Consider the following 27,971-nt stretch of genomic DNA (forward strand, 5'->3'; position numbering starts at 1 on the left):
TATATATATATATATGCATATATATATATATATATATATATGTCGCTCACATATATCCAACAGTATCGAAGCGATCTGCCTTTGATTTTCTGTCTTTTTAGAACACGTAAGCTTATTGCGCTCGGCAAAGATAAAGGAGAAGAAGGAAAGAAATGAGGGAGAGAAGAAAAAAAAGAAAAGAACGATTGCGCCAATCTTATCGACGTAAAGAGCCGAACGAGTCGATTCAAGAGAAGCGAGAGATTCTCCGCTCTTCTCTCCATAGTGGTGATGCTGTTGGTCCGACAGGTAGTCCCGGTGGTCCATCCGTGTCCTTCGGCGCGCTGGTGGCGCGACCCCGAGTATATCGAATCGAGGATCTTCGCAGATTTTCGGAGAGCTTCGTTCACCCACGAACAGGCTCCCGCGGGTTCTCCCGGGCTCTCGGTACCACTGCTCAGTATACTGCGTGGCGGCCTGGACCGCGGGCGGCCTACAACCCTCCACCGACGGCGCATGAAACGCGTCGACGCGGTGCTTACGTGCCTTCGAGAACGCACACGTAAACACGCTTATTCCCACGAACGTGCGCTCTTTTACGTTTTGGAACTCACACATAGCATCCGCATCGCCAGCGCGCACGGCACATGGTCCTCTCGTGTGCCAAGCAGCATCCTCAATCACGTACGAGGTCATCTCTACGTTCAGGGTGATCCGATCAGCGCGAGCGTGACATGAGCGCGGCACGCAACAGTGTAGTCTAGAAGTGCGGGGGAGGGATTGTCATGATCGGCCTCAAAGTCTACGTGCGTTACGTCGTCATTAGCTGACTAAAGATTACTTCAAGATTGAGTATGACATCCGGAAGCAGCAATGGTACCAAAGAAGATCCGTCGCGACGGTCGGCACATGTGACATCTTTGACGATGTTGTAGCAGAATATGCTAACGATATCGGTGAGCTACCGATCAACGAGATCGGAATTATCGATCGACCGAGTAGGCAGAGGTCGAACCGCGAGGAATTGCGCCTTCCAAAGTGGGTCGAACCTGCAACACGCTTACTCTCGCTGCGGGAGAGGAGAGCCATACCATTTCGACGTGGATGAGATCCGCGGGAGATTTGTGGCGAGCCGAGCATAGATGCGCGCGCGCGTGTCGCACGCGTGTACTTGTACAATGCGTGCATCTACAATGTATAACGCAGGTCACTACGGTACGACGCGGATCTTTGCTCTCGATAGCTAAACGTGGGTAATACACGGTATTTGTGGCAAAAAGCGAACTCGAGATTGCGGAAAAGAGAGAGAGTGCCTAAAAAAAGTGAAGAAGAAAACGATAGGAAGACGGGGAAAGAAATTGCTCCAGAGAAGTGGGAGAGAGAGAGAGAGAGAGAGAGAGAGAGAGAGAGAGAAAGAGAGAGAGAGAGAGTAATGATCGTGACGACGGTCGTGCGGACAAATGAACACCTCGGCACAGCGTTTGGGATATTCCAAGTAAGTAACAATGCGCAACATCAAGTTGTATTATGCTGCGAAAACGTTATCACTTTGATATATACCCATAGTTTTAAGTATTATTATTTTGGGGAAGAAAATTAGTTTCTCCGTGGAAGCCAAATGATGTCATAGAATAAAGAAAATGCAGCTACGTGAGGCATGAAAATTTGGAGCTCGACCTCGACGAATCTTTTTAACCGAATCAAAAATAGGGAGATCGATACGTCTCGTCTATCTAGCATACCAAACACATCGAGAAAAGTTGGTAGGAGGAAAACTTTTAGGGAGAAATTTTTCGAGTGAGATTTTTAACTGAACCATCACTGCAACTACTTGTGATGCGTTTCTTTCTTTCTGCTTCTTTTTTCCCTTTTTTTCTCTCTTTTGTGCTATCGCTTCGCGCTCGGGAAATTTTATCACCGGTCATTTTTCAAGTCTGGACCATCGATGGGGATCATGGAGGCTGGTAATGGATGCATGCGTACCGCCTAAGCCAGCGCATTTGGTGCGAAATCCAACACGCGGTTGGCATCAAATCGACCGATCGTGCGGCAGCGCGTATACATCCGCGGATCGTGCTTAACGATAGCTTTCACGCCAAAACTCCCGGAAAAAGTTCAACCGACCGCGATAAAAAAGGCAACAAGAAATACAAAAAACTGAGCCACTGTATATTAATGGTTCAGGAACTGATCTGATTTAATTTACTCAATAAATTCAAATGCCTTTAATTGCTCAACTGCGCACCAATTGTCCCGTATAATTCGAAAAAAGTTTTTCTATTTTACTTTAAAATTGCATTTGCCGGGAACGTTGGTAGCGTTGTCGATATACTTGAAGAGTATGATCTCGAGATTCGTCCGACCTATTTTTCAGGATTTTTCAAAGCGACCACGTCGCTGTACTATAATTGTATAAAAAATACAAGGCATCCACTTTCAAGTCTTTAATTTTAATGGTAACATTAGCGAAGCATTTTTTAAACCATCCTTTTTTTCTTCTCTTAATAATTCCAATGAAATTGTGTTAACATACCTTAATTTCTCATTTTTCTCTTGTTTAAATATCCTTATTTAAGCTGAATCAGAGTTCCCGAGATCGCATTCTTCTGTCCTACCATTATTAATTAAAGCCAGATAGAATCATCCCAGAAGGTTGGAGCCAATCAATCATTACAAATCGTACTGCCGCGCGCAATACTGTGAGATGGATTACATCCGACACAAAATTTGTAGAACTTCTTCCAGTCGGGTCATATACCACGTCAATGTATAACATTAGCATTTATATGGGCGCGCCGGCAAGATTCCGCGCGCGCGAGTGGCTCGAAGCGAAATCCGAATAAAGCGAGATCCGACAGAAGAGAGAGGTGTCGCGAACAGAAGCGAACAGAGTAAAAGACAGGGGTAAACGCGAGGGAGGCAAATTCCAGCTAAGGGACAAGTCAACATATTTTTCAGCGTCATCTCGGAATCAACGTCGGTGTCGTAGCAACGACATAGAGGTATATCGAGCTTGAAACGCAAGGAAGCGAGTTTGAAACGCAAGGATGCCAAAATTTTTTCAAAACACATACCAGAAGGTCGCATGAAAATTTGATTCTCGGTGTATCATCGACTTATCATCGCAGGGGCGGAATAACAAATTCCTCGCACGCAAAATCTTCCGTAGAAATTTTTCTATATGAGTTCTTGCGAACAGAGAGGACATAGCAGGACTGTAATTTTATCAAAGATACATCGTCCAAGAGGGAGACGATATACAGCATTTATATTAGCATTTATATAAGGGCAGAGTAACTATTCTGTTCCACAGGCCTCTACGTGCTCTACAGAGCAAAAAAGAACAAGGGAAAAATCCATGCCGTAAGATAAGCGCTTCTCTTGCTGCAGCTTGCGCGATCCGTGCTAAAACGTTTTGCAGACTCAGAAAATTAAACTAAAGTCACAGTTACAACAGTATTCTTAATCCTTAGAAGGGGAGACCAAGAGCCGGTTATGACACGAGATTGATTGTCAAAAAATTAATAACAGTCTCTCAGAACTCTCATCAGTGGTAGAGCATTCTTTTTTTTTAATTGTACATTGCTGATATAATTAATGTTAAATTACCATGTAAAATGGTTTGTGCATCAAAAGCGTATATATTACTTACAACTTTTAAAAAACTAATATTTTCTTCCAATATTTAAAAAATCATATGAAGATGAAAGTATCATTTTTACTCTACTTTTATGTATGTCAAACATACGTTAAATTTCTTTTAATATGAATTTTGTTTTTTATTAATGCACTATATATATATATATATATATATAGTTTCATGCGTTTCAGCGCATTCTCGTAATGAGAATATGACGAACTTTTCATATGCCAGTTTAGAAAACAAATACGGCTCACTACACACACTAAATATGTGTATATGTATGCTCAGACTAATGAGCACTTCACACGTACATATTTGTAATTATGCGTGGCAAATGTTTTTGCTTTCTGAAACTATTGCTTAGTAAATGAGTCTTTAACTAAATCATCCAAATCACACGTGATAACATTGACATATCAAAGTAAATAAGTCATATCAACTATATACATGCTTATCACACAAACATAATTACGATGATATAGCTATATTGTTATTTTTATTTAGTATGGTGTATAACCATATAAATGTTGAATAGGTTTTTTAATAGGTACCCTATAAAATGTATTACCCTATAAAATTAGTAATTGTTGGATTTTGTTTTCAAATTATATATTGATAGAACTCGAATAATAATACTAACGGAATCTGTAGCTAAAAGTGGAAATGTTTATCTTTTTCTTATACTTTAGACGAAAAGTATTATGTTAGATTTGCAAAATCAACAAGCCATATATCTTCAACTTTAGTTTTTTAATATAAAAAATGCGGAACTCTTTTTAAAAATCCGTGAAGTTAGCACAATACTCTAATTATACAAAATAAATAATGATAGTTATAAAAATAGTATAAAAATAAAAAAGAGTTCTACATTTTTTATGCTAAAACCAAAATTAAAAACAATGCAATCAGAACTCTGTTTAAAAATAATTAGAATATAGATCTTTACTAGTACCTACTAACGAGAAATGTCGCTAGAAATGCAATAAATTATCAACGTGAAACTTTTTTCCAAGTGTTGTTTTTTATACAGGTTGAAAAAAGAGTATACAATATTTATATGATACGCACTATACTGAATAAAAAACATAGTAAACATAAATCGAAAATTCAATTGTTTCTAGATATAAACAATTTTATGTGTTAGTATCATAACTGATTTATTGTCTCTTCTACGTGTTGCATATTTCTATAAGTCGCCACTGCTTCTACTCAATATGTCGTTAATTTAACTAAAACATAATAGAATTAAACAATTTAAGAAAATGTATTAAATTTGACTAAAATTTAATTTATTATTTACTAAGTATATACGTTAATATGGATTTACATTGAAACTAATCACAGAAACGGATTTTTTGATGCACATGGAAATTGAAAATAACAAACTGTTATTTAACTCAAAGAATTGGATAACCATTACTTCCTCAATATCCAACAATGGAAAGGATCAGAAATTGTATGTAATAAGGGTGAACATTTAGCGTAAGATTTAGAAAGTTGGAAATATTTTAAGAAGCCAGGTTTACAAATGCAAAATTGGAAATGTTTATTCAAGTAACGGTAGAGCGATAACTCCATAGATTCTACCAACTTAGTCGGCGAATAGAAACAAAGGTTAATAGTGAATAGAGCGAGCTAGGGTGGAACAAGACGATAGGGAATGCGAGGAGAACGAGTGAGCTACAGGGATATAAAGGATCGGAAACACAAGTTACAAATAGCAGAGCACACAATTAAGTAGTCGCCAGACCGTGACCAAAGTTCTCTCGGAAAGAGATTATCGGCTAATTATCAGTTTCCAAAAAGCGTTCCTAAAATTATAGCCGCATACGCGCAATTGCTTCTTAAGTTGCTCGAGATAGTAATCAGGTTGGGCTGACTCGTTCGATATATAGTGAACAAGAGAACGGAACGAACGAGGTAGCATACGTAAGTGTGTTTTAGGCGCGATAAGTTGCATCCTGCATGTACGGTGCATTACTGTGTGCACAGACGTGGTTAGCCTCTGTTTCATCCACCCTCACGTATAAGTGATGACGAGATCCAGATGCGCGAGTTGTAGAAAGGAGGGGTTTATCGCGCCATGCGAGGCGTACAGTGTTACTTTATTGCTCGCGTCAAAGGCAATCTTCTCATACCCTCTTCGTATACTCAGCCCCGTTTTCCTAACGCGATACTTTGACGATCGCGAACACGTCACGCGGGCGTTTGTAGCGTGTACAGCATCACAAATGCATTTTCGCGGTTTCACGTCGATAGCGAAATAGCTAGCTGACACGCTCGTAAAGCGTCGATTTCCGCAAGACGCTTCTGTGTCGTTCTATATGCTCTTTTTCCATACGATCAGACATGGGGCAACGACGATGTCATTGTTCCGGAAAATAACTTCGCCAATGTTGTAGCATTCATAAAAAGCTCATAAGGAAATAAAAAGTTTCGGACATTTCGTTGCTGAGGGGAGGATAAGCAGCGGGATTTCTAGCGCATATTTCATCTCCAGAAAGCATATTTTATCGAGGACGACCGTAAGTTATTCGAAAGTTCGTCCAGCAAGTTTTATCCTACGAGAATAAATCGCAAAAGACAAATCCGTATTCTATCTCTTTCTCTTTCTATTTCTCTCTTTTCCGTCTCCTTTGATCGCGTGACTTGGTGCGTGTAAACGAAGTTCGCAACAATTATAAAAGTTGCAAAAGAAGAAAGATGCGCGCAGAAGAAGATTATATCGCGCGGTCAATAATCTTTCAAAACTAAAATAGCAATCTGTACTTTGTCTTCTTGCATCATACATAAATACAGATACAAAAAACACAGAAGACGGAACTTCATTTCCGTAATTAATTAAAAGTATCGTTCTCGAGATGATATCAACGCCTTTTCCTATGGTCTCTTCTCCTGGATCTTTGGTTGCCTCTTCCCTCAGATCTACTACCGTGCCCGAATTATCGGCTTGGAACTCATCCCTTTTCTTTCCCATTTCCCCGACAGAATTATCGGAGCGAGAGAGAGAAAGAGAGAAGGGGAGAGCATCCTCCAAAACAACCACCATCACATTTACCCTCTTTCCTCTTGCCCGTTTAATTTACTTCATCGACTTCCGGCCAATGGAGGCGCAGCCTCCTCGATCTCCTCGGCTGACTATCAGTCCTCTAAATCAAATAACATAATTCGCTAAGGCTACCGTCGGTAAGAGGACCGATCCCTTTTCTCCGGGCCTGGCAAAATCCTACGGCTAAATTTATGGGGACTCCGTGGCCACGACGTTCGCTGTTCACGTCTACACGCGTCGTACACATGTGTAAGGAACTTACCTACACATGTGCCTACATGAAATAAAGTAACACCCCTTGGCACCACTGGCTGGGATGGCTGTACTGCGACCTGCGACTTGTAGTTGCGATAAATTTTCCTCAGCTTTAACGGTGCTACGCGCTGCCACAGAACGGCATTTTCAATCCTTTATATAAGTAACAGAAAAGTGACAAAAAAGAATGGTGATAATTCAACGACGACGTACGTTAGACGATGAGCAATGAAGGATTTCGTTGGCTAAGAACGAGGAGCGTATAACAAAATATTATAGGAAACTTAGCTCATTTATTTACAGGTTCTATTACAGGAGTAACAAAAGCCTTTTAAAACTAGTAGCTCATAATTAAATTACGTAATGGATCGCCAACCAACTCTGATATAAAACAATATCTTTAATCTTTTATAAACAATAAAAAATTTAATATCGAAAGTGATATAAATCTGACGCGTTTTAACGAGAAATGGATTTTGATTTTAATCATATTATTGATATTAAATTCTTACTTCTTCCCGCTTATTGTTTATACATGATATATGATTCGTGAGCAGCTGTAAAAATTCATATGTTGTCTGTAAAAATAAATGCAACATATCGAATTTTCGGAAAATATTCGTAGAAGCAAAAACGAAATTGTTACAGATTCGTAATTAAATTTTGAAATAGATTGTATTCCGCTGGGACAGAATGACATTTCCAATCTTTTATGAGGGAAGGACAATCTGAAATACGAGAATGAGAACGATTCAGTATGTTGAGTAAACAAATGACTTTAATTCGACAAAATAATGACAATATTGTTACGTTAAATATTCCCCACAAATACAGTTATTAAATAACATAAATTCGTTATTCGGAAAAGCAAACACTTTGTTTACAAATATAGATCGGTCCTATTGTTCAATCATCACGCATCGAGTTTTCAAAGGAAGGAAAAACACGCGACGACAACGACTGCGAATGAATATGAACCAGCACAAGATCCATAATTAAATTTTAAAATTGAGTACCGGACATCCAACCTCGACAAAAACGACAATCCGAATCTAGCAAAAAGAAATAGAGGATCCGAAAATAACAACTCGATGTTCGCGTTCAATAAACAAAGATCTTAATTACGAAGACAAAATTGATGAAGAATTATATTTATCTTTGCAATCGTTGTTAATTCAACTGTTGTTAATTACGGTGAAAAAATTTAAATTCCACATTCAAATGCGGTGTGTCGTATAATGTATGGCACCTTACAAAAGAATCCTGAGGATGAGTGCAAAAGCGAGGTTTTAACAGGCTTGTAATGAAAAGCCGAAGTAGATTACGGTCCACTCCCTATAGCACGTCTCCGATCTTTTTATAAAGGTTCTTCAAAAGGTTAAATTTTGTTGAGATGGGTACAATTGCGATCGTTTGTCCAACAAAGAGAACATTTTACTCCGATGGAAAAATCACTTTTTCAACTGGTATCGCTGTTATAACTCTATTTTAGCTGTCATGAAAGTTCAAATCTTGATTAGTAAAAGGGATTTTTCTATCCGTGCAATATGCTGGAGCTTTCAAAAAAAAAAAAATCCGCCGAAGGGAAAGCAAATTTGTAACAGCCTCGTAATTAAATTACGAAATAGATTGCCGACCATCCCCTCGGTCGGTGGCCGTTATGGCCGTTTTGTGCTCCGTGTTCTCCTCTCATCTCCCTCTGTTCGACCTTTTACATCCGCGTTATACGAGACCCGCGATATCCGGAGGGCATGAGCGCGAAAGTGTGAGATCTCCATTATATTCTCAATAACCGCACGAGCAGCGTAACCGATGTTAACGTTTATCCAATTTTTAGGATTAACCAAAGTAGATTAGGAAGCAGGGATTGTCATTAAAGCCGATTCTCTTTAGAAATCAGTGGGACGTCGCGGTTCGGTTATGCACCTCGTTTAAGCGAACTACCAGGATCGTTTACCCCGTTCTTGTGTTACCGCAGTCTGGAACGCGCGTATCGGCCAAGTGCTGCAATAAAGGGAATTTGCGGGAGTGCCGGGCATTAACGATAGAGAGACGCCCCAAACGCAAAGTCGCGGAGAATCGCCGCTACCGGTGGTTGCCTTGACGCCATGGCCATTTCCACGGCTGTTTCGTGGCGGTCCACAGAATCTGTGACCGGGGCAGCTATAATTTCGTAAGTTAAGGTCCCGAGGATCGGAGGTTTGGGATCGTGCCGGGCACAACTTGGGCCAATGCCGTCGAGGCTAAGCGAGGAGAGGACACTTTCGGCGGTAAACTTCGCTCGTATATTACGCGAACTCTGCGGTAATTGATTTTGCACAATCGCGTTAAACTGAAAGTGGGTTTCAGGCACCGGCGCCACCGCCGCGCGATCTCCTCTCAACAACCGTAGGATGGTTGCTGCAACGTTGCGCCCATTACTACTCGTCCCTTTTTCGCCAAATTCAGACGATACTAACTTTTTCCGATAATTATCGTCATTTCGCTTCGCACAAACTGTGACGTTATGCCGCGCATTGATACTGTCATAAGTATCGCGTTACGGTGATTGTTACTATGCTGAGTACCGTGCGAATAACTGCGAGCGAATAATGGCAAACCTGTGCACTCTGTAAATTACTTTTGGCGTAACAGATATCTACCCTGTCAGCGTCCGGTTTTTTGTTTAATTTACAGTGTCCCAAGTTCATAATTACGCGCATTAATCTTTCATCGCAGATATCGCACTTTTTGCAGGTTGCTCCGATCTAACAAAAGGCACAAAATGGGTGCAAGTTTTGCCCTCGGTCGACGTCGCTCTTTATTTGAGTCAGCGTGAGGTAGTGCGAACAGTGATCGATAATTACCGTCGTTAGCGATACGCGATGACACTTGGCTGTTATTTTCATAAAAATATAAAGGCCGAAGTTGAAAAGCTACACTCGAAATACTCGTCGGTAGTAAATTAACCTGTGTGCGCGACGTACATCTTTATTCATTATATTTGACTAGCCATAAAAGATAATTTATTGCCTCGTTCTTTCAGAGCCATCGTAGACACGGTCGAGAATCAACCTGGAATTTTATTATAGGTTCAATCTACGTAACTAACTATTCGTTGTACAATTTTAGTATACATACTACAGGAGACGCATTAATTACTATATACATATTTATAAATATACATACATGTTTTAGAATTTATATGTTGTACTTTGATGCTTCTTATCTATTTTCCGTGAGAAGCTATTTATTTTCGCGGTTTATTTATCGTAAGTTTCGTTATTCTTTGGACGGAGACATCCTCGATCGATCGAAGCAAGAAGCACTTTAGCATTTTGATTCTTCCGCCTTTTGTGTGGTCCTGTTCAAAGGAGTGACAGCATTGAAAATCGATACCACGTCTCGTTTGTAGTCCTTAGCGCGTTTAGTGCTTTGCTTCTCTAAGAAGTATTAAAAAAACGAGTACAGTATAAAGAAGAAATAGACAAAAAATAATCTTTCCGTATTTAAATTCGAAAACTGATTTGCGTGACTTCGATCGACCGAAGGCAAAGAGAGTATTTTTCCCAAAGAGATACTTTTACTCCAAGTATAAGGAACAAAAAGTTAATTTCGGTTCACACATACTATCAAACTGGAAAAGTTCATTACGGCTTCAGTTTACAGCACAAGCCAAGTTTTGTGGATCTTTGTAAAAGGCGTAATAGCAGGTTTTAATTTCTTTTATTTTCATTGACCAAAAAGTACACGATTACAGAAAACTAATGTGAAATTTATTATAAGTTCGTGTACACCGTATTGTATATATATATATATATATATATATATATATATATATATATATATATATATATATATATATATACATATATTAATTACTCGTTCAAATATTCAAAAAATTCATATATTCGCAAATCTATTAGAAGTTTATTATTCAAATTTATTTAAAATATAATCTATCCTAGTAAATTTAATAAAATATGTAGTAAACTTCAATCAAGATTATTAACCCTAGAATACTGTCTCTATTAATTACAGTATTGCTTTCGACATAAATTTTACGTACAAGCAAATAGGTCATTCTTAATTAAGTTTTTTATACATTTCACTTTTAATGACAAAATATTATAATCTATAAATATAATTCAATTTTATTTCCTCTATATATATTTAAATAAAATATCATTACATAAATAATACAGAACTATTTCAAAATTGAAATTACTTATCATGCTTTCTGTTATAATATTGATCATCAGGGAGTTTAACCTGATATATATATATATATATATATATATATAACGGATAGGATTTTTAAAAGCTAATCTCCACTTATTCTAGCTTTTAACATGGCAGATTGGACCGCCTAATGACCACTAAAAGCACTGCTTAGCGCTCAATTTCACTTACTTATACGTAAAATTTACGATTTAATAACATTTTAGAATTAAATTATAACAAATTCGAATTGTTTATTACATAAAATCTTTTCTTCAATAAAATTTCATTAAAATACTTTTTAAAAGAAAATAAATTCTTGTTTTGAATAGGTATATTATAATAAGTTTTTCTTAAAGTAGTAAATATATATTTTAAGATTATTATCAAGAAAATTTTCTTTATTAAAGATAAGTTTTATTAAAAGAAAAAAAGATAAACTGAGCAATCATTATTCTTAGCAGTGGAATGATGTTTTTCTGTGTGTACCAATGATGTATTACGAGTCAAATATCAACGTTATTTATAAGTTAATATTAATTTACTAACATTATTTTTTAATAAAAAATATTTTTTGCCGAGATGCAGTGTTAGTTAGGCAAACAGGATAGACTACAGCAATGCGCACGTATTTTTCACAAATAAATCGACTGCATTTCCGGCATTTTAGACCTGAATTGCTGTTCACACACAATTTACAGCGTTCCATTTCCCAGTCCGCGAACCGTGATCGCATCGTGCAATCAGCACGCGCGTTCCGTGCGCTCCGCCTTCGAATTCTTGAACGATTGTTTAGGATAGATTCGCAAAAGAACGAGTATCCCGCGTTCTCCGAATGTCCGAAGGCAATTCGCGTAATGAAGGAATACAAAAAGATCTCGGAACGTTCGACTAACGACGACACAACGATTTCTTTCATCAAGAACCAATACGCGACGACCAACGTATCGGAAGTTTGAGAAATATCGAGAGGATAAAATTCTTCCTACTGCGAAATTCGATTGAATTTCGCGTCACCGTCCATAACAATATAGTCGGAAAATTCGATATAACGAAAATCAGGTATGACAAATCTAATTTTAAGGTTCAACGAAGAGTTCGCGTTGTAAAGTGATTTCACTGCAGTTACTCGAGCGGTTACTCGGAAAGCGGTTCTTTCGGAACTATCGCGGGTTTCGACGAGAATCGAAGGGACAGCATGGGATAGAGTAGGAAGAGAAGCAAGAGAAAGATGAGAGAGATGGTAGCTTTATCATCGACCCGTTCCGGACGTCCTCGTTCCCGTCATCCCTCGTGCCACCACCGTCGAGCACTTACGGAGATGAGTGGCCGTGTAAGAAACACGATAAAACCGTGGGAGGCGACGTACAAATTTCTCCACCGTGCGAATTACGGGATTCGGAAGGAAGGAAGGATACGTTCCGTCACGTTTCACCCTCGCTATTCTCGCTCGTATACGTGCCCACGCACGTGTATGTACATGAACGAACGAACGCATACGTGCGAGGAGCCTAGAGTAACCTGCGCGGGTCGTGAGCGTCCATATTTAATAAAGCAACGCGTCCTCACCCGCCAACATACTTTTCCACCCGCGAGTAACGCCTTTTTCCATCTAGTACGAACGTTTCCACGTTACTAGCGCGACCTCGCACTTTCAGCTTTTACTTTAAACCTCACCATCCGTGCTCCATCCGTCCGGTCTACCTTCACTTTCGCACGTTTTCAGAACGGATTAAAAGAAAATCGTGATTTTCCAACACTGTACGATCATTTGCGGAATCTTCTAAATCCAACATTTTACAGAAGGGGATCTCGTTAGGTTAATTATTGGGCTCTTATCGTTCGTTAAGCTTTTATAAGAGCCAATCATCAATTAGTAGAAAAGTTTCGGAAAGAATTCTTTTCAATTAATCGCACATTTTGTGATCTTGCGAAAATGTTGAAGATTATTGTTTTTGTAATCATCTCTCTGACGAAAAAATTTCTGTTATAATTGAGAAATCTACGCGCTACAGTAAAAAATAATATAATAATGAAATATTAGAGGAAAGATATATAAGAGAAAGAAGACTATTCATTTCAGAGACATTTTATTGGATAGAAACGCAAATGAAAAAATCGTTGCCTCTTCAAAAGAAGTAATTTCTAAATGCATATGTGTCCGTGCAGTAAATATATTTTTATAAAGAATCAATCAGAAATTAATCAGTTGAAAAGTTCTGCAGAATACTTTTCAATTATTGACTGTCTCGTGAAAATATTGAAAAAATTATTAATATAATACCATCTAACGCAGAAATTAAATCAATGTACTATAATATATTATAAAATAATACAAAAAGACTGTTTTGCTGAAGAATGTATAAAAATTTAGCTAGATATAAATATGAAAATAATTTTATTAGACTATCAAAATAATTATGAAGGACGCTCTCAAGCTGGTTGCTAGAATGTCAAAACTTTTTGCAGCATCGTTTATCATGCTTCCTACATAATTATTTTGATGATTTAAGAACATTATTTTCGAATCTGTATCTAGCTTTTTTAGATACTTCAGCAAAGTCGTTCTTTTCGTGTATATTGTAATAATAAAATATTAGACAAAAGATACATAAAAAAAGGATATACTGCGAATTTTAAGAGAAACCTTTTACTGCGTGGAAACGCAAATAAAAAAATTCGTTTGTTCTCCATAAAGAACAAACAACAAATTTATACAATGTGTTTGTTTTCACACACTAAATATATTTTTATAAGAGCGAATCACTAATTAATTAATAGAAAAGTTTCAAAGAATGCTTTTCAATTAATTGCATATTTTGCGAACTTGCGAAAATGTTGAAAATTATTAACGTTGTATCATTCAACGCAGAAATTACAGTCATAATTAATAAATTTACGTACATTGTTAAATCAAATCTGTCAAATTTAACCTAATGTGAATCGCCACTGTTCTTACTCAATTATACTAAAATAATGATTATATTTTACACTAAAATACTAAAATAATGGTCATATTTGACACTATATAGTGTCAAATTGAGACAATGTAGTGTCAAATTTAATTATTGTTGTAATATAAAATAACGATATATTTAATAAGACGAATTAAATTAAATTTGACACTATAAATTTAATAGTGTACTATATCATGAAATAATACATAGAAAAGACGATTTTGCTGAAAAATCTATAAAAATTTAGTTAGATACGGATATAAAGATGACTTTATTGGATTATCAAAATAATTATGTCGGGCGCTCAAACTGATTGTTAAACTGTCAAAATTTTTTACAGCCTCGCTCATCACGTTTTCTACGTAATTACTTTAGTCCAAAATTATTTTCTATATCTAGCTAAATTTTTATATACTTTAGCAAAATCGTCATTTCTACGTATTATTTAATGATATAGTGCGTAAATTTATTATTCACAATTGAAATTTCTGCGTGGAATGATACAACATTAATCACTTTCGACATTTTAGATAATTCAGAAAATTCTTCCCATGCATATAATAATGAAATATTAGAGGAAAAATATATGAAGAAAAAAAATACACTGTGGATTTTTTAAGCGAAACATTTCACTGTATGGAAACGTAAATGGAAAAATTCGTTTCCCCTTCATAAGGAGCAATTTATATAATGCGTATGTTTCCGTACAGCAAGCATATTTCTCTACTGTATCTCTCACGGTCGGAAATATATTATGTTTATCGCACCACCGTACCGTATCGTTTGCTGGTCCACGTCCCTTTCCTGCACTTTAACCCTCATTCCACCCTCGTTTCGCCCTCGTCTCGAATGCCTTCGTGGCACGATACAGCTGGGATTACCACGAAACTCGGCGAAACGTCTCCAATTCTCATCGAATAAATAACAAGAGAAATCCGGTCGACTTTCGACCTGGAATGTCGTATTTTCTAAAAGTCTGTGGAAAAGTCTGTCGATCATTTCCGCAGAAAGATAGAAAACCGCATGCGGTCGGACGCGCGGATAAACAATGGACGTTGAAGCGCTTTGACGAATTCGTGGTGATACGCGCACTGGTGCGAAATTCGCCACATGTAAACGTACTTTGTGACTTACTCCCTTTGTCCTCTGCTGGTCCGAGTCGCGAACATCCCAAGAGTACATTTGAACATAGTTGCCATTCTAAATGGATGCATAAAGATAAAGGTAAACAAACATTAATTAAAGGCAAATTGCATGGTGACGCGATATATAATAAAGTCACCTATCTGCTGTCGGATGTGTATATATATATATATATTATATGCGTTCGTGCGTGCGTGCGTGCGTGCGTGCGTGCGTGCGTGCGTGCGTGCGTGCGTGCGTGCGTGCGTGCGTGCGTGCGTGCGTGCGTGCGTGCGTGCGTGCGTGCGTGCGTGCGTGCGTGCGTGCGTGCGTGCGTGCGTGCGTGCGTGCGTGCGTGCGTGCGTGCGTGCGTGCGTGCGTGCGTGCGTGCGTGCGTGCGTGCGTGCGTGCGTGCGTGCGTGCGTGCGTGCGTGCGTGCGTGCGTGCGTGCGTGCGTGCGTGCGTGCGTGCGTGCGTGCGTGCGTGCGTGCGTGCGTGCGTGCGTGCGTGCGTGCGTGCGTGCGTGCGTGCGTGCGTGCGTGCGTGCGTGCGTGCGTGCGTGCGTGCGTGCGTGCGTGCGTGCGTGCGTGCGTGCGTGCATGTATAAAACGTGTCAAGGATTACGTATGGAAATTCACTCGGTTTTGTACAGCTTTTGGATTAAAGAGGACCTCTCAGATATCATTTAACTGTCGCACTGTTTGATACAAAATGCACGTATACTTAAGGCAATATTATCATAACACGTTAAAAGGGTAGAAAATGTAACATTAGATTACTATCGATCTGTTTTTCTTCAATTTGCGATGCGTTTGCGCAGCGCAGCGTGAATCTGTTCATCCGTTTAGCCTATCCGCCCACATCCAAAGCTACAGGGGCTTTAGAACGCGGCATGAGTTATCCCAATTATTCAGATCTATTACTACGAATGTTTAGGAAACACACCGAAAATGTGCGTCATCTATTATTCGCCGTTAATAGACAAAACACGGATATATTTAGTCGGTCTGGGAGGAGGGCGGGTAATTAAAAAATTCGATCGTAGTATCCAAGCGGTTTTGCTTGTCGCGTTTAAATCGGTGAATAATTTAAATACCATTCTTGCGCATATATAATATTATTGATGCGGTAATTACGTTTTCACTCGATTCCGTCTTTTCGCGTTTCTTGCACGCAAAACTTTATCCACGTTTTACATTTATTCAGCGATAATTGAAACCCCTTATTCGTTTCTCCTACATTACGTTATTACACCGGAAATGTCCATTTCGTGTAAAAAGTATTACATCTAGATATGTAATTTCGATAGGAATTAAATACATTTCAATAAAATAATTTCAACTCTACGTTCTGTATTATATATATTCCTAAAAGGAAAATTATAAACCCATTTTGATATTATCTAGAAATTTGAACATGAAAATCATTGAAAATTATAATCCTGAGTGCACGCGTGTAACGCTTCTGTAACCGTTGTATTTATGTCACAAATTGCTTTTAGAATATTAATTAGTATTAAAATTGTAAATTGATTTCATTCCGACTTTTTAGCTATTCAGTCATGGAACAGAATTTTCACTGTTTCCCAAAAGCATTCTGCAAAAACTGTCTCTTGGAAAATAGTTCCCCTTTAAACTAATCGGAGTTCGAGAACGTGGGAGCCATCATGATTGATGCGGAATTAAATTGGCATTTGTTTTTACGGAAAAAAGTATTCTCCGTCACGTCGATAGCTTTGAGAGATGAGATGAAACATCATTTTTGTTTTTCGTCAATTGATCTATTTTATTAATTGGTTTCACTGGTAATTAAATACACGTGATGATTGTTCGATGAGGATTTGTTCGGTAGCTTCGAAGTCAATAGGTATAATCATTTAACGGGATTAACGCGATCGCTCTTATTTATTCCTGTTTCGAATTTATTTAATCCCCGATAATTTACTCTGGATTATAATGAGTGGTATTATGAGTTTTAAGCCATTTGGAACTCTATTCGCGTCGAAGCTGCGCTTTCTAGAATTGATAGAGCTTCCTTCGTAATCCGATACGCCAAATGCGTTTGTACTCGATCAAAAGCCAGACACGCGCATAGCGCGCATAGGCAATATACATAACTACTCGATCAACGTCCCGTTTACGAGACTAACTGAAATTATTAGCGCGCGATAACCAGCAATTTGATCGATAGAAATTCCATAGGTAATTCATTTCAAATGAAGCTAATTACTCTAATTTGATTGGTAGATACTTTATATAGTCACAAACAATTTATTCCGAATGAAACTAATTACTCTAATTCTAAACAATAACTCGTTTTAAAACGTGAATCACAGTCGTGAAAATATGACCGATATATATCAGATGGCACAATACCATTGTATGTCGATATAAGAGAGGAAAAGTATTCGCATTGTCAGACGAGGCCAATAAATGGCAGGGCTTTGTCACCCAGTGCTGTGCCAAGCTCGCGAAAAAGTTTTACGCGCGACAGGTGTTTCGTGACGTGTATTTCCGCGAGCCATTTTACATAAAACGGTTTTCTTATCTTGATGCATGGTTATTTTGCATAAACTGGAGAAAACTTATGCAAGGATTCGAGGCGATGCGCAGAAATACGTCAACCAAGTCTGTACATATTTACAAAGCAGTATCCAAATTATAGCGTCAAAGGATTTCGTAAAACTCACTTCCGTCTATTCTGAATAATTAAACTTCGAGATTTGAGCAGCAGAAAATCGAGCAGCGAGTTTGAAATGCGCGTTTAAAGCAAGCATAAATCTCTCATTATTTCAATGGTATTACTTTCAGCAAACGAGATGTTGGATAGTTTAGGACTCCTAATTAAAGTGTACCGTTTAAGTGAATCAAGTGTATTGCATATTGCGCGTCTACCTTGTACACATTTTGCACAATTTTCCATCAGCTACTCGAACTAATTAAAACGAAGTGAAGCAACGAAAGATAAACTCCGGCTCTTTCGGAACGATACACATAAAAACACCATTTTACCACAAAGTTATATTCCTTCGTCATGTCGCGAAATGAACAAGAAAGAAAAATACAGTGCATTATATACATCGTCGAGCACCAAACTTTACGAATAAGTGGAGCACGGATAAAAGCAAAGTTAGTAAGTGTATAATTAACAACTCCGTTAAGAGAGTTCAAACTCAAGAGTATTCAGAAGTGGAAGAGTAGCAAGGATATGGGAACATCAGCAAGCCAAGAGAGCATGAGACATAAGCCCTCTTACAAGAATGAATTTAAATTGGAGCGATAAAACGCGCGATCAAACTTAAGATGGTATAAACAATAACAATACACATCAATAGAAGCTTCATGTTTTAATGATATTTCTTGTAAATTGTAATTACTACATCATTCTCAAAGAATTTCTATTACACTCAAAAACCATAATGTGCTGATTAATAATATTCAAATATGCGCTTAACTCTCTCTTCTATGCAGAGATATTTTAATCTCATCTCTTGTACATTTTGCTACATACATAATATATGCACGGAAAGAACAATTTTGTTGAAGCATTTAAAAATTTAAGTAGATACAGATCTGAAAATAATTTTGTCGGATCATCAAATTACGTAGGTTGAAAATTCAAGCATGATGAGCAATGCTACGAAAAGTTTTAACATTCTAGCAACTAGTTTGAATGTTCTCTACATAATTATTTTGATAGTCCAAAAAAATTATTTTCAGATCAGTATCTAGCTAAATTTTTAGATACTTTAGCAAAACTATTCTCCTCGTGTGACATAAAAGTTCAAGATGTTATCACGTTACAGCAATAAATAAAGTTTTTCATTATATAGAAATCTAACTCGACAGGTTATACCAAGCAATCCTTAGTGAGCAAAAAATAATAATAGTTTCGCAAAGTTCGCTGATTACGTTGAAATTGGAAAGTGGTTGGCAGATCCTGATCATGCAGTTCAGAATTAATTACTTCGATTAGAGGGTGCCTGTCATCGCGAAAGCGTTTCTTGCGGCTGGCTGGCCCCCAGGAGGAAAGCCACGACACGACCTTATCTACCTCGAAAGGTCCAACGTTCGATCCATTGACTCGTCGAGACCCTAATACGACGCACGGAACTGACGTTCGCCGATAGGTCGCCCGTGTCCTAGAATCGGGCTCTGATCGACATCCCGGTACCGGTATGTACATCCACCCGAGACAGACTATCCATTGGCAGACGGCACATACGCAAACGGCAGGCACCCGCAGTCGACGAGACGTCGCTTTAAATCGGTCACATTCGTTGTCGACATTCGGTTCCGCAATTTCTCTCGTAATTCCTAATCCGAATATTGAATTTGTCGGGTTTCTTCACCAAGAAACGTTTTCACGATTTTCACGTATATTTATTCAGAACGCGTTTAAAATTCATAGCACAATTTTAGAAAAATTAATATTAAAATTAATATTATGGTAAAATAGTTTCAAAAGAATAAAATATTTATTATTATTATTTAATCTCATATTCTATTTATATTCTCTCTTATCTTTAAGTCATTCAATCACCAGCTTTATTCGTCCAACATACAGATCAATGTCTAATAAGAGGGAGAAGGGGAATCAGACAGCCACATTTCATGTCAAATGCGCGACGAGAATGCGAACATTCGCGACTATAGAGCCACTTTGCCACCTCTTTCCCGAGGGACGCAATCCTCGTAGCACGATCGATCAGAATTAAAATTCTCGTCGGGTCGTTTTTCTCCCACCGACTATAATCCTAATGCTCCTCCGCCCTCCGAATAATTGGCGTTCCCTAATGCCCTTTCGAGGTCACTTATGTAAGTAACGCACGACCCCATTTCTGTCGTTCCAGAGATGTGAGGAATGATCACGTGGATGATGGTCGGGCTGCTTCTGGCTGCGGAAACTTGCGGCAGAAACGTCCTCTCCGGAAACGGAAACGGAAACGGAAAGGAAGAGGAGGCGAAACGGCGGGAGGGCCTGAAGGGCGTCAGCGCGGACGAGGAAGACATCTATCGTGGGTATCGGTGCTGGACCGTCGAAAAATGAACGGAAACGTTCGGTAGAAAATAGATAGAGTACGAAGAAGAGGAGTACGAGAGCGAGAGAGAGAGAAAGAGAGAGAGAGAGAAAAGAGAAAAAAGTCCAACGAAAACCATGATTTACTTGGCTAACTCGAGTTTATCCCAGCTTGCCGATCCTGCAATCGAACGCCACTAATCTCCGAACTATCGCTTATCCTTTCAACCAACTTCGCACATGTACCGCAACCCTTCCTGTCAATGACACTCCCGCACTCGTCGTGTACAATGCGCGTTAACTCTTCCTCTATCGCTACGGTAAAATCGCTGCCGTAACTTTGCATTATCAAAGCTTCTGCCATAAGATGCCAGGACGCCATTCCGGAACACCGTTTCGGTAAAGTCGTCGCAAGTCCTTTTCTGGTAAAGTCGGCTTGTTTAAACTCAGTAGCTTAGCTTGTTGTTAACTTTTGGACGTCTAGACGGCTAAACTCGTTTAATCCCTGAATGTATACGTTTCCTGTAATTTTCTTTCTTCCTTAAATAGAATTTCCGTATCTCTACGGCACGACGCGACGGTGCAATTAAGAGTTAACGCCCGCGTCTTCACCCCGTCCTATTTCGATTGTCCCAGTGACGCAGTTACTAAGCTCGATGCTCTTTCTGTGTTGCAGGTCTAACATGCTATACTTGCGTCAACGTCAGCGATAACCAGGTATCGACGACTCCATTAAACGCTCCCTTAAGAGTCCCGTAATGACTCTATCGTGTCTGGTCCAATTTCGTACAACTCTGTAGATCGTTCCGCCATCGATTTCGGTTTATTCTAAACTCTCCTTATTACATTTCACTTCATTCCTTTCGTAGTAATGATCTTATCTCCAATTTCTTTTCGTTTTGTCTTTTTCTTTCCAGAAATGTAGCAATTTATCGTATCACATTCAATCGCAAATATTTGCGGAATATTGACAGAATTTTAAAAGAATGATACAATGTATACAGGATAGGGCAATAATTTTATTTATTTGTAATATTTTCGCTATTATTAAAAATATGAAAATTTTATTTACAAAAGTTATAGTATCAAAAAATTATAACATGCTGGTAATATTTTTGGAAGCATTTTGACGCTTCGTAAATTTTAAAATTATCTCCATTTTTTAAAAGAAATTACACAATTTTTATTTACATAATATGATTACATAAAAGTATAAAAAGTAGAATTATAAAAAAAATCAATAGTTCACGATGTATTTTGTACTTTATTTTAGTATAGTTTTATGTACATAAAATATAAAATATCTCGTAAATCATTTTTTTTACATATATCATACCTTAATATTTTTATGTATCGAATAACGAGATGTATCAACTGATGTAAAAATAATTGTTATTTTTTAAAAAAGTAATTATTACAATTAAAAATGTAGTTGCAAATTGTATAATATTGTATAATTTTTAAAAAGAAACTATATTTTTTTACGCAAAGTAAATCATTATTATTCTGAATGAAAGCACTAAGATATAGTTATAAAAAAATGAATAATTTATACTTTTAATTTCATATTAAAATATGCCAGTATAAAATAACTCGTAAATTATTGATTTTTTGCAACTCTACTTCAATACTTCATAAAATAATTAAAGAGAAATTATATTACATAAAAATAATCATATAATTTTATTTAAAAAATGAAGATAACTTTGAAATCTAAGCGCCCTTATTCAGAAAAATTATTATTAGTCTATTATGATCCTCTTGTTATCATACAACTTTCATAATTAAAATATTTCCTTATGTCTAAAAATAGTGAAAGTGGGTACTCCAGGTAGATCAAGTTATTATCTTATCCTGCATGCTCCATAAATGGGAAACATATAACACTGTTACTTTTATCATTATTTTTATAATAACGATTTAATAATAACTTTTTTACGATAACGATAACCAATCCAAATGCTGAAGTTTGAAAAAAGTCACTTTTGAAAAATAACTCGTCATCATTGCGCGTGATTTATTGAAAAAAAGTAACTCGTTACAAATAAATAAACAACGAATTAAAAATAACGACTAAAAGTATTTTGACGACGTGTTACAATTAATAACGCGAATTACTATTATATTTTTCAATAAATAACGCGTAATGGCAAGTTATTTTTCAAAAATTACTTTCTGACTTCTTAGAGTTATCGTTATGTTATAAAAAATTCGCAACATTGTTTTATGTTTTCAGTTATATTATATCTTCGTATTTATGTAATGTCACAACAATAAAGCTCACATATTTTTTGCTTTTTTTTTTCGTTTTTTTAATGTATCGAGCAATATGGTTGATATTGGCAATATAAGAACTTTCATTTTTATGTGAAGATCTTGCATAGGGAGTGCTGCTATTTCTATTCTTGCAGATGTGCAACGAATGGGCGATAGATACACCGTGTCCGGTAGGAGGCCGTGATTTTTGTCGATCGCTGCACATTCTGGACAGCCGGGGGAACAGTGTCTTGGTAAGCATACTTTTTGTCATTTGCTCCGTTTGCTTGTAAGGACCTACTTGTATCTTTATCTCTCTTCGATATTTATAAATTTTGTATATCATCGAGTTCATATATATGCATAAGTGTAAAAAAATATCTATATATTTTTATATGTATGTGTATATTCTTTTTATCATGAGCCAGGCGACGAGAATCCTTCGCCCTTAACTTGACATATTTCACTTCAAAAAACTGAATATCGCAGGGATACAAAATATGAAATATTTTAAACGAAATTGTGCAATGTAAAAAAAAATTTCTTTTTTTATGTATTAGCTTTTTTTTAACTTAGAAATGCTTATAAATTTCAATGAGTACCATGTAAAAATATTTTTAATATATTTTTTTCTTATTTTTATATATCCACAATCTTAACGAATATCGAAGAGTATCAACTGTGAACATTGTCGGAAGTAATCGTGTTATCGAAACGAAACGAGGCTACAACGAAAACATCGGGGAAAAAACACGAACCAACAATAACAAATCGACTTTCGATCGAAGTAAATTTCATTACCGCCCAACTGTAGTACACGTACGGTCAAATAAAATCAATTAAAGGTTATCGTATGTAGCTAATTGACTTACATTAGGGGGATAATCGATTTTCGGCTATTAATGAATGAAGTTACGAGAACGGATTCGAGCTTGGACGTCGAGATGGATCGCTCTCTTGAGCTTAAGCGCTCCTAGAGTCCAGTCGATGTACCAACGGATGAACTTTGATGGAACTTTCCACGCTCCGACGCTTGACGACAATAATGCGCGATAATCTAATGTCGGGTATTATCGACGACAAAACTATACCTATCTAGTTTAATAAATTATTCCCAACTTTCCAATTTGAAATTGATACTATGAAAGAATATTAAAAATATGAATAAAAATTTTTGCTCTGTACCGTCTTTTCTATTTTATTAAATAACTTGAAAATAAAACAAGTGCATTATTCCAAGCTATATTATAAATGCTTAATAATGTTTCAATGTGAATTTATATACATATCTAGTTTTGTATTCTTTATGATGCTACTTTAAGATGCTTATTAGTATTAATATCATTGCATTGCTGTCAATTTAATTTGTGATATTATTATCTCAGTTTAGGATTGCGTTTCAAGACTGAAAATTAAATCTCCGCGTGCAGTCTACGGAAATGGATATATAATATAAACTTATTGCCCTATATATACACACACACACACACACACACACACACACACGCGAGGGCAAGTCAATAAATTTTTAGAAAAACATTTAGTAGAACATTTTTTTTTGGATCGATTCATTTTTATTTCTCAACATAGTCTCCTTTCAGCTCGATCTATACTTGATCCAACGATTCTCCAACTTTTTCAAGCCGTCCGAATAATATGATTGTCCAACCCTTCAAAATAAGTCTCTGTTTTGGCGACGAGTTGCTCTCTGGTGGTAAATCTCTTTCCTCCGAACCATTTCTTCAGGTTTGGAAACAGGAAATAGTCGCAGGGGGCGAATATGCTGGATGGAGAAGCAATTCGTAGCGGAATTTGTTGAATTTAGCCATTGGTGCCGGGCACGTGTGAACCCGTGCATTGTCTTGATGAAAGAGCACTTTCTTCTTAGCCAAATGGGAATGTTTTTTCTTTAAAATGTTGTTGAAATGGTTCAATAAGGCTGCGTAGTAATCGCCATTGATCGTTTGCTTCAACGGAAGGTAATCGATATGAATTATACCGCGTACATACCCAAAAAACTGTGACCATCATCTTTCCGGCCGATTCACAGTCTTCGCCTTCTTCGGAGCTGGTTCACTCGATGAAGTCCATTGTTTTATCTTTCGTCTCGGGTGTGAAGTAATGGATCTATGTTTCGTTCACAGTAATGAATCGATGCAAAAATTCTGGATTACATTGAAACATCTCCAAACATTTTGAAATCATCACACGGTCGCGCTTATGGTCCACAGGGAGCAAACGCGGCACCCATCTTGCCGATAGCTTTTTCATACCCAATTGTTCGTGCAAAATTGAAATCACTGTGCCATGTGATATGCCTGTGGCCTCAACAAGCTCGCACTTTCACTCGTCGATCAGTCAAAACAATATCGTAGACTTTATCGATGATTTCTGGCACAGCAGCCTCAATTGGCCTCCCGAACGAGGTGCATCACATGTGGATGTATGACCACGTTTCAAATTCATTCACCCAATTGTATACAGTCGCAAACGCTGGTGCAGATATGCTATGAACATTATCCAATTCGGTTTTGATTTCTTTCGGCGCTAAATCTTTCATATGTAGATGTTTTATCACTGCACAAAACTCGTTTTTTTCCATTTTGCAAAAAATACAAAGGTTGTTCGCTTTAATCGTCTACAAAAATGAAACCATGCGATAAATTCCGCTCAAAATTTGACAGTAAGCTAAAAGATGCTACTTGTCAAAAAGTAATGTGACATGACACTACGAGTGCCCTCTGACAAAGTTTCTAAGAACTTATTGACTTGCCCTCGTATATACAAAGTCACACTGAAATGTTATTAAATACACTAAGATCACTCGGATCAAATAAGGCATTTTCCTTATGACAAAACACAGGGAAATATTCCTCTCTAATTTTAATGAACTTTAATGTTGTTGTCTAGATCAAAATAAAAAGCACGTATTTTTTGTCCATGTGCATTTTTAAGGGGTGCTAATCGATTAGTTTCTTTTTAAACGAATATCAAAATTGTGAAACAGAAAAAAATTTTTTAATAAAAGTTCAATAATTTCAATAGTATTTATATAACATTCAAGAGTTTATATAATAATGATAAAACTATTTTTAATAAAAAATTTTTGTTTGTAAAAAATTTTATCATTATTATAAAATACTTTTAAAATCATTAAATTTTTATTACAAAAAATTGTTTTATTTTTCATAATTTTGACGATATTCGTTTCACAAGAAAATAACCATTTTTTTTCTTCAAAAAGGTATTTCACTCCCAAAAATGCATATGGGCATGTGAAAAAAGATATATGTTTATTATATCTTTTATTTCGGTCTAGACTACAACATACAATATTAAAAGTTCATCAAAATCGGAAGAGACTTCCTAGTGTTTCCTTGTGTTATTTACAAATCAATCTAATATCATTCATTGTTCTTTTTTTTGGAAGTATTTATATATTATTCACGATTTCATCGCAGATTGGATCAGTTATTGCTTCCAGTCGCTAGGTCGGAAAAATTCCAATATCTGTAGAACCTTTGTGATGGCGCTCATTCACTCGTTACCTTTGCTTTCTTCCGTTCCAGGTAAGCAAGAGTTGCGCCAGCAACGAGGAATGCGGGCCAGCATCGGTCGGTTGTATTCCCGTGGATACGCAGCAGGTGCGAAATAGCGAATTTTGTCATGTACCCGGAGGGAGGTTTCTCGAACAATTCAAACGAGACAAAGACAAAAGAAAACAGAGAAACGAAAATGCAAAAAAAAAACAATATAGAAACACAAGAGAGAAATACCGACGAAACCGGGTGAAATAAATTCGGTTATTTCGTTTCAGATTTGCATAAGTTGCTGCGACCTGAGCTACTGCAATATCGAGTCGCCTACCAACGCCACCAACGCGATCTATTCCCGTCAACGACGCGCCAAGCCGAAGTCGAAGCGCAAACGGCCCGGTAGAAACGGGGTTGATGCGGCGACGCGACTCTACGGATCCAGCTTGCTCTGGCTTCCCGCCTCGCTCTTCTATGCATATCATTGCTGAGGAAGTAGTAAACACTACTAACCGCGCACGCGAAGCGGACAACGCGGAAGTCGCGCGCGAATCGCACGCTGCGACGGTACCGTCGCGTTAACTCGACGTGACTCGCCGATCTTTCTCGATCGAACGTTCTTCCTTGTGATTTTTTCTGTAGTGTCTCGCCTAAATAACCGACGCCGCCATCTAATTCCGACCAAACTTTCTGATAAACTTCCGCGGAATCGTAGGAAACCTGTTCCGTGTTCGATTTTCCACGCTCGCCGAGACTAATCCCGGCAGTGATTAGCGTCCAATTATTTGGAAAGAAAACGCTGTCCCTCTATTTTTCATACTCTCATTTGACATCTTTGTCGCCATTAACTTTAATAAAAATCACGAATTTTGACACATATATGTTGTATACGTCGATTGAATGCTTGTACTATGAGCACGTCAGAGAGATGTTCGGGAATAAAGCGTCCATAAGGAATTGTTTGGGAGTAGTTCCAGAAGAGGTTCAGAGGAACGAGATCCGTAGAAAGAACAATCGAAAAACTTGGCACCGTTCCGCGCTGTCCGAAACGTTATTAATCGGGGACTCTCCGAAACTAATCGGGTCCCCCGTGATGGCAAAAGGAATTGTTTTCTTGTCGTAGTATCGGTAGTCGCTATGCCTCGAAGTAGAAGGAACTTAAGGCACAAAGAGTACGCGGTCGAAGGAGACTTGAAGAAAATCGATAAATCCGAATTCGTTTCCGAGACGACAATCTAGACATTACGCAATAGAGTCGATCACTAATCACACAAACATGTAGTTTTATCAACCTGTATCCTGCTTACTTGACATTCTTTCGCGAAATCAGAAATTTAAAAAAATGTGTGATTAAAAGTAATTAATTTAGAAAGTATGATAATAAAAAGTATACTAGATAGTATATATGAACATATAAAAAAACATTTAATATATTTACTAATTAAACTGATTTCTCTCTTGATATCAAAATATTTTGCGTATATTTCATTTAATCGCAACAGAAAATCGAACGGATAAAATCATTTTATATCACGTGTGACTGGTGGTTAATACGTTAAATGTGGAATATTTGTTGCAATTAAGGACATAATTGGTCAAAGTAATCATTAAAATTCGCTCCATCGAAACTTTCGACATAAATTTACTAATACTTACTAATCGTATAACACCGCAGTTTGTAAGTGATGCACCAGAAGCGAATTCGAATTATCGAGCAAAAATTATATTCACACATCTACAAAACTCGCCTACTACAGACTCTTTAATGCTATTATAATTATTAACGATTACATAAATATTATATATTACAATATAGATACTATACATTGTTTCGGCATGTAAGAATACTGTTGTAATGAAATAAAGAAAATTATACTTGTCACGTCCTTTCATTGTCTATATTAAAGACTGAATTACCTGTTCTTTTACATCCGCACTTTATTTATTCATATAAATTT

At 37.3% G+C, this 27,971-nt stretch overlaps 2 protein-coding genes across 3 annotated transcripts in view; one reads left to right on the forward strand and one right to left on the reverse strand.

The window, feature by feature from the left end:
* LOC147907603 (uncharacterized) overlaps positions 1-27,971 on the reverse strand; it is a 46,588-nt gene that overhangs the window by 11,958 nt on the left and 6,659 nt on the right. The window lies entirely within an intron of this gene.
* LOC105148709 (uncharacterized) lies at positions 406-27,899 on the forward strand. Of its 2 annotated transcripts, XM_011060595.2 has the most exons (6): positions 406-1,474; positions 20,058-20,222; positions 20,901-20,941; positions 22,636-22,734; positions 26,050-26,124; positions 26,298-27,899. In XM_011060595.2, exons 2-6 carry the CDS (start codon positions 20,069-20,071, stop codon positions 26,502-26,504), a joined length of 576 nt encoding a protein of 191 aa, XP_011058897.1. In that variant the 5' UTR covers positions 406-1,474; positions 20,058-20,068; the 3' UTR covers positions 26,505-27,899. The 2 variants fall into 2 exon arrangements, with proteins under 2 accessions (XP_011058897.1, XP_087268632.1); XM_087412506.1 differs by lacking the exon at positions 26,050-26,124.

This window comes from Acromyrmex echinatior, chromosome 13 (genome assembly GCF_024713525.1).
Source record: "Acromyrmex echinatior isolate Ae372 chromosome 13, ASM2471352v2, whole genome shotgun sequence".
Lineage (NCBI taxonomy): Eukaryota > Metazoa > Arthropoda > Insecta > Hymenoptera > Formicidae > Acromyrmex > Acromyrmex echinatior.

Bases quoted from the DNA above. Each gene is read 5' to 3' on its own strand.
- LOC105148709 (XM_011060595.2), top strand. From the start codon at position 20,069: ATGATCACGTGGATGATGGTCGGGCTGCTTCTGGCTGCGGAAACTTGC. The intron at 20,942-22,635 runs GTATCGACGACT...CTATTCTTGCAG, and splicing joins TCAACGTCAGCGATAACCAG to ATGTGCAACGAATGGGCGAT. The intron at 26,125-26,297 runs GTGCGAAATAGC...ATTTCGTTTCAG, and splicing joins TTCCCGTGGATACGCAGCAG to ATTTGCATAAGTTGCTGCGA.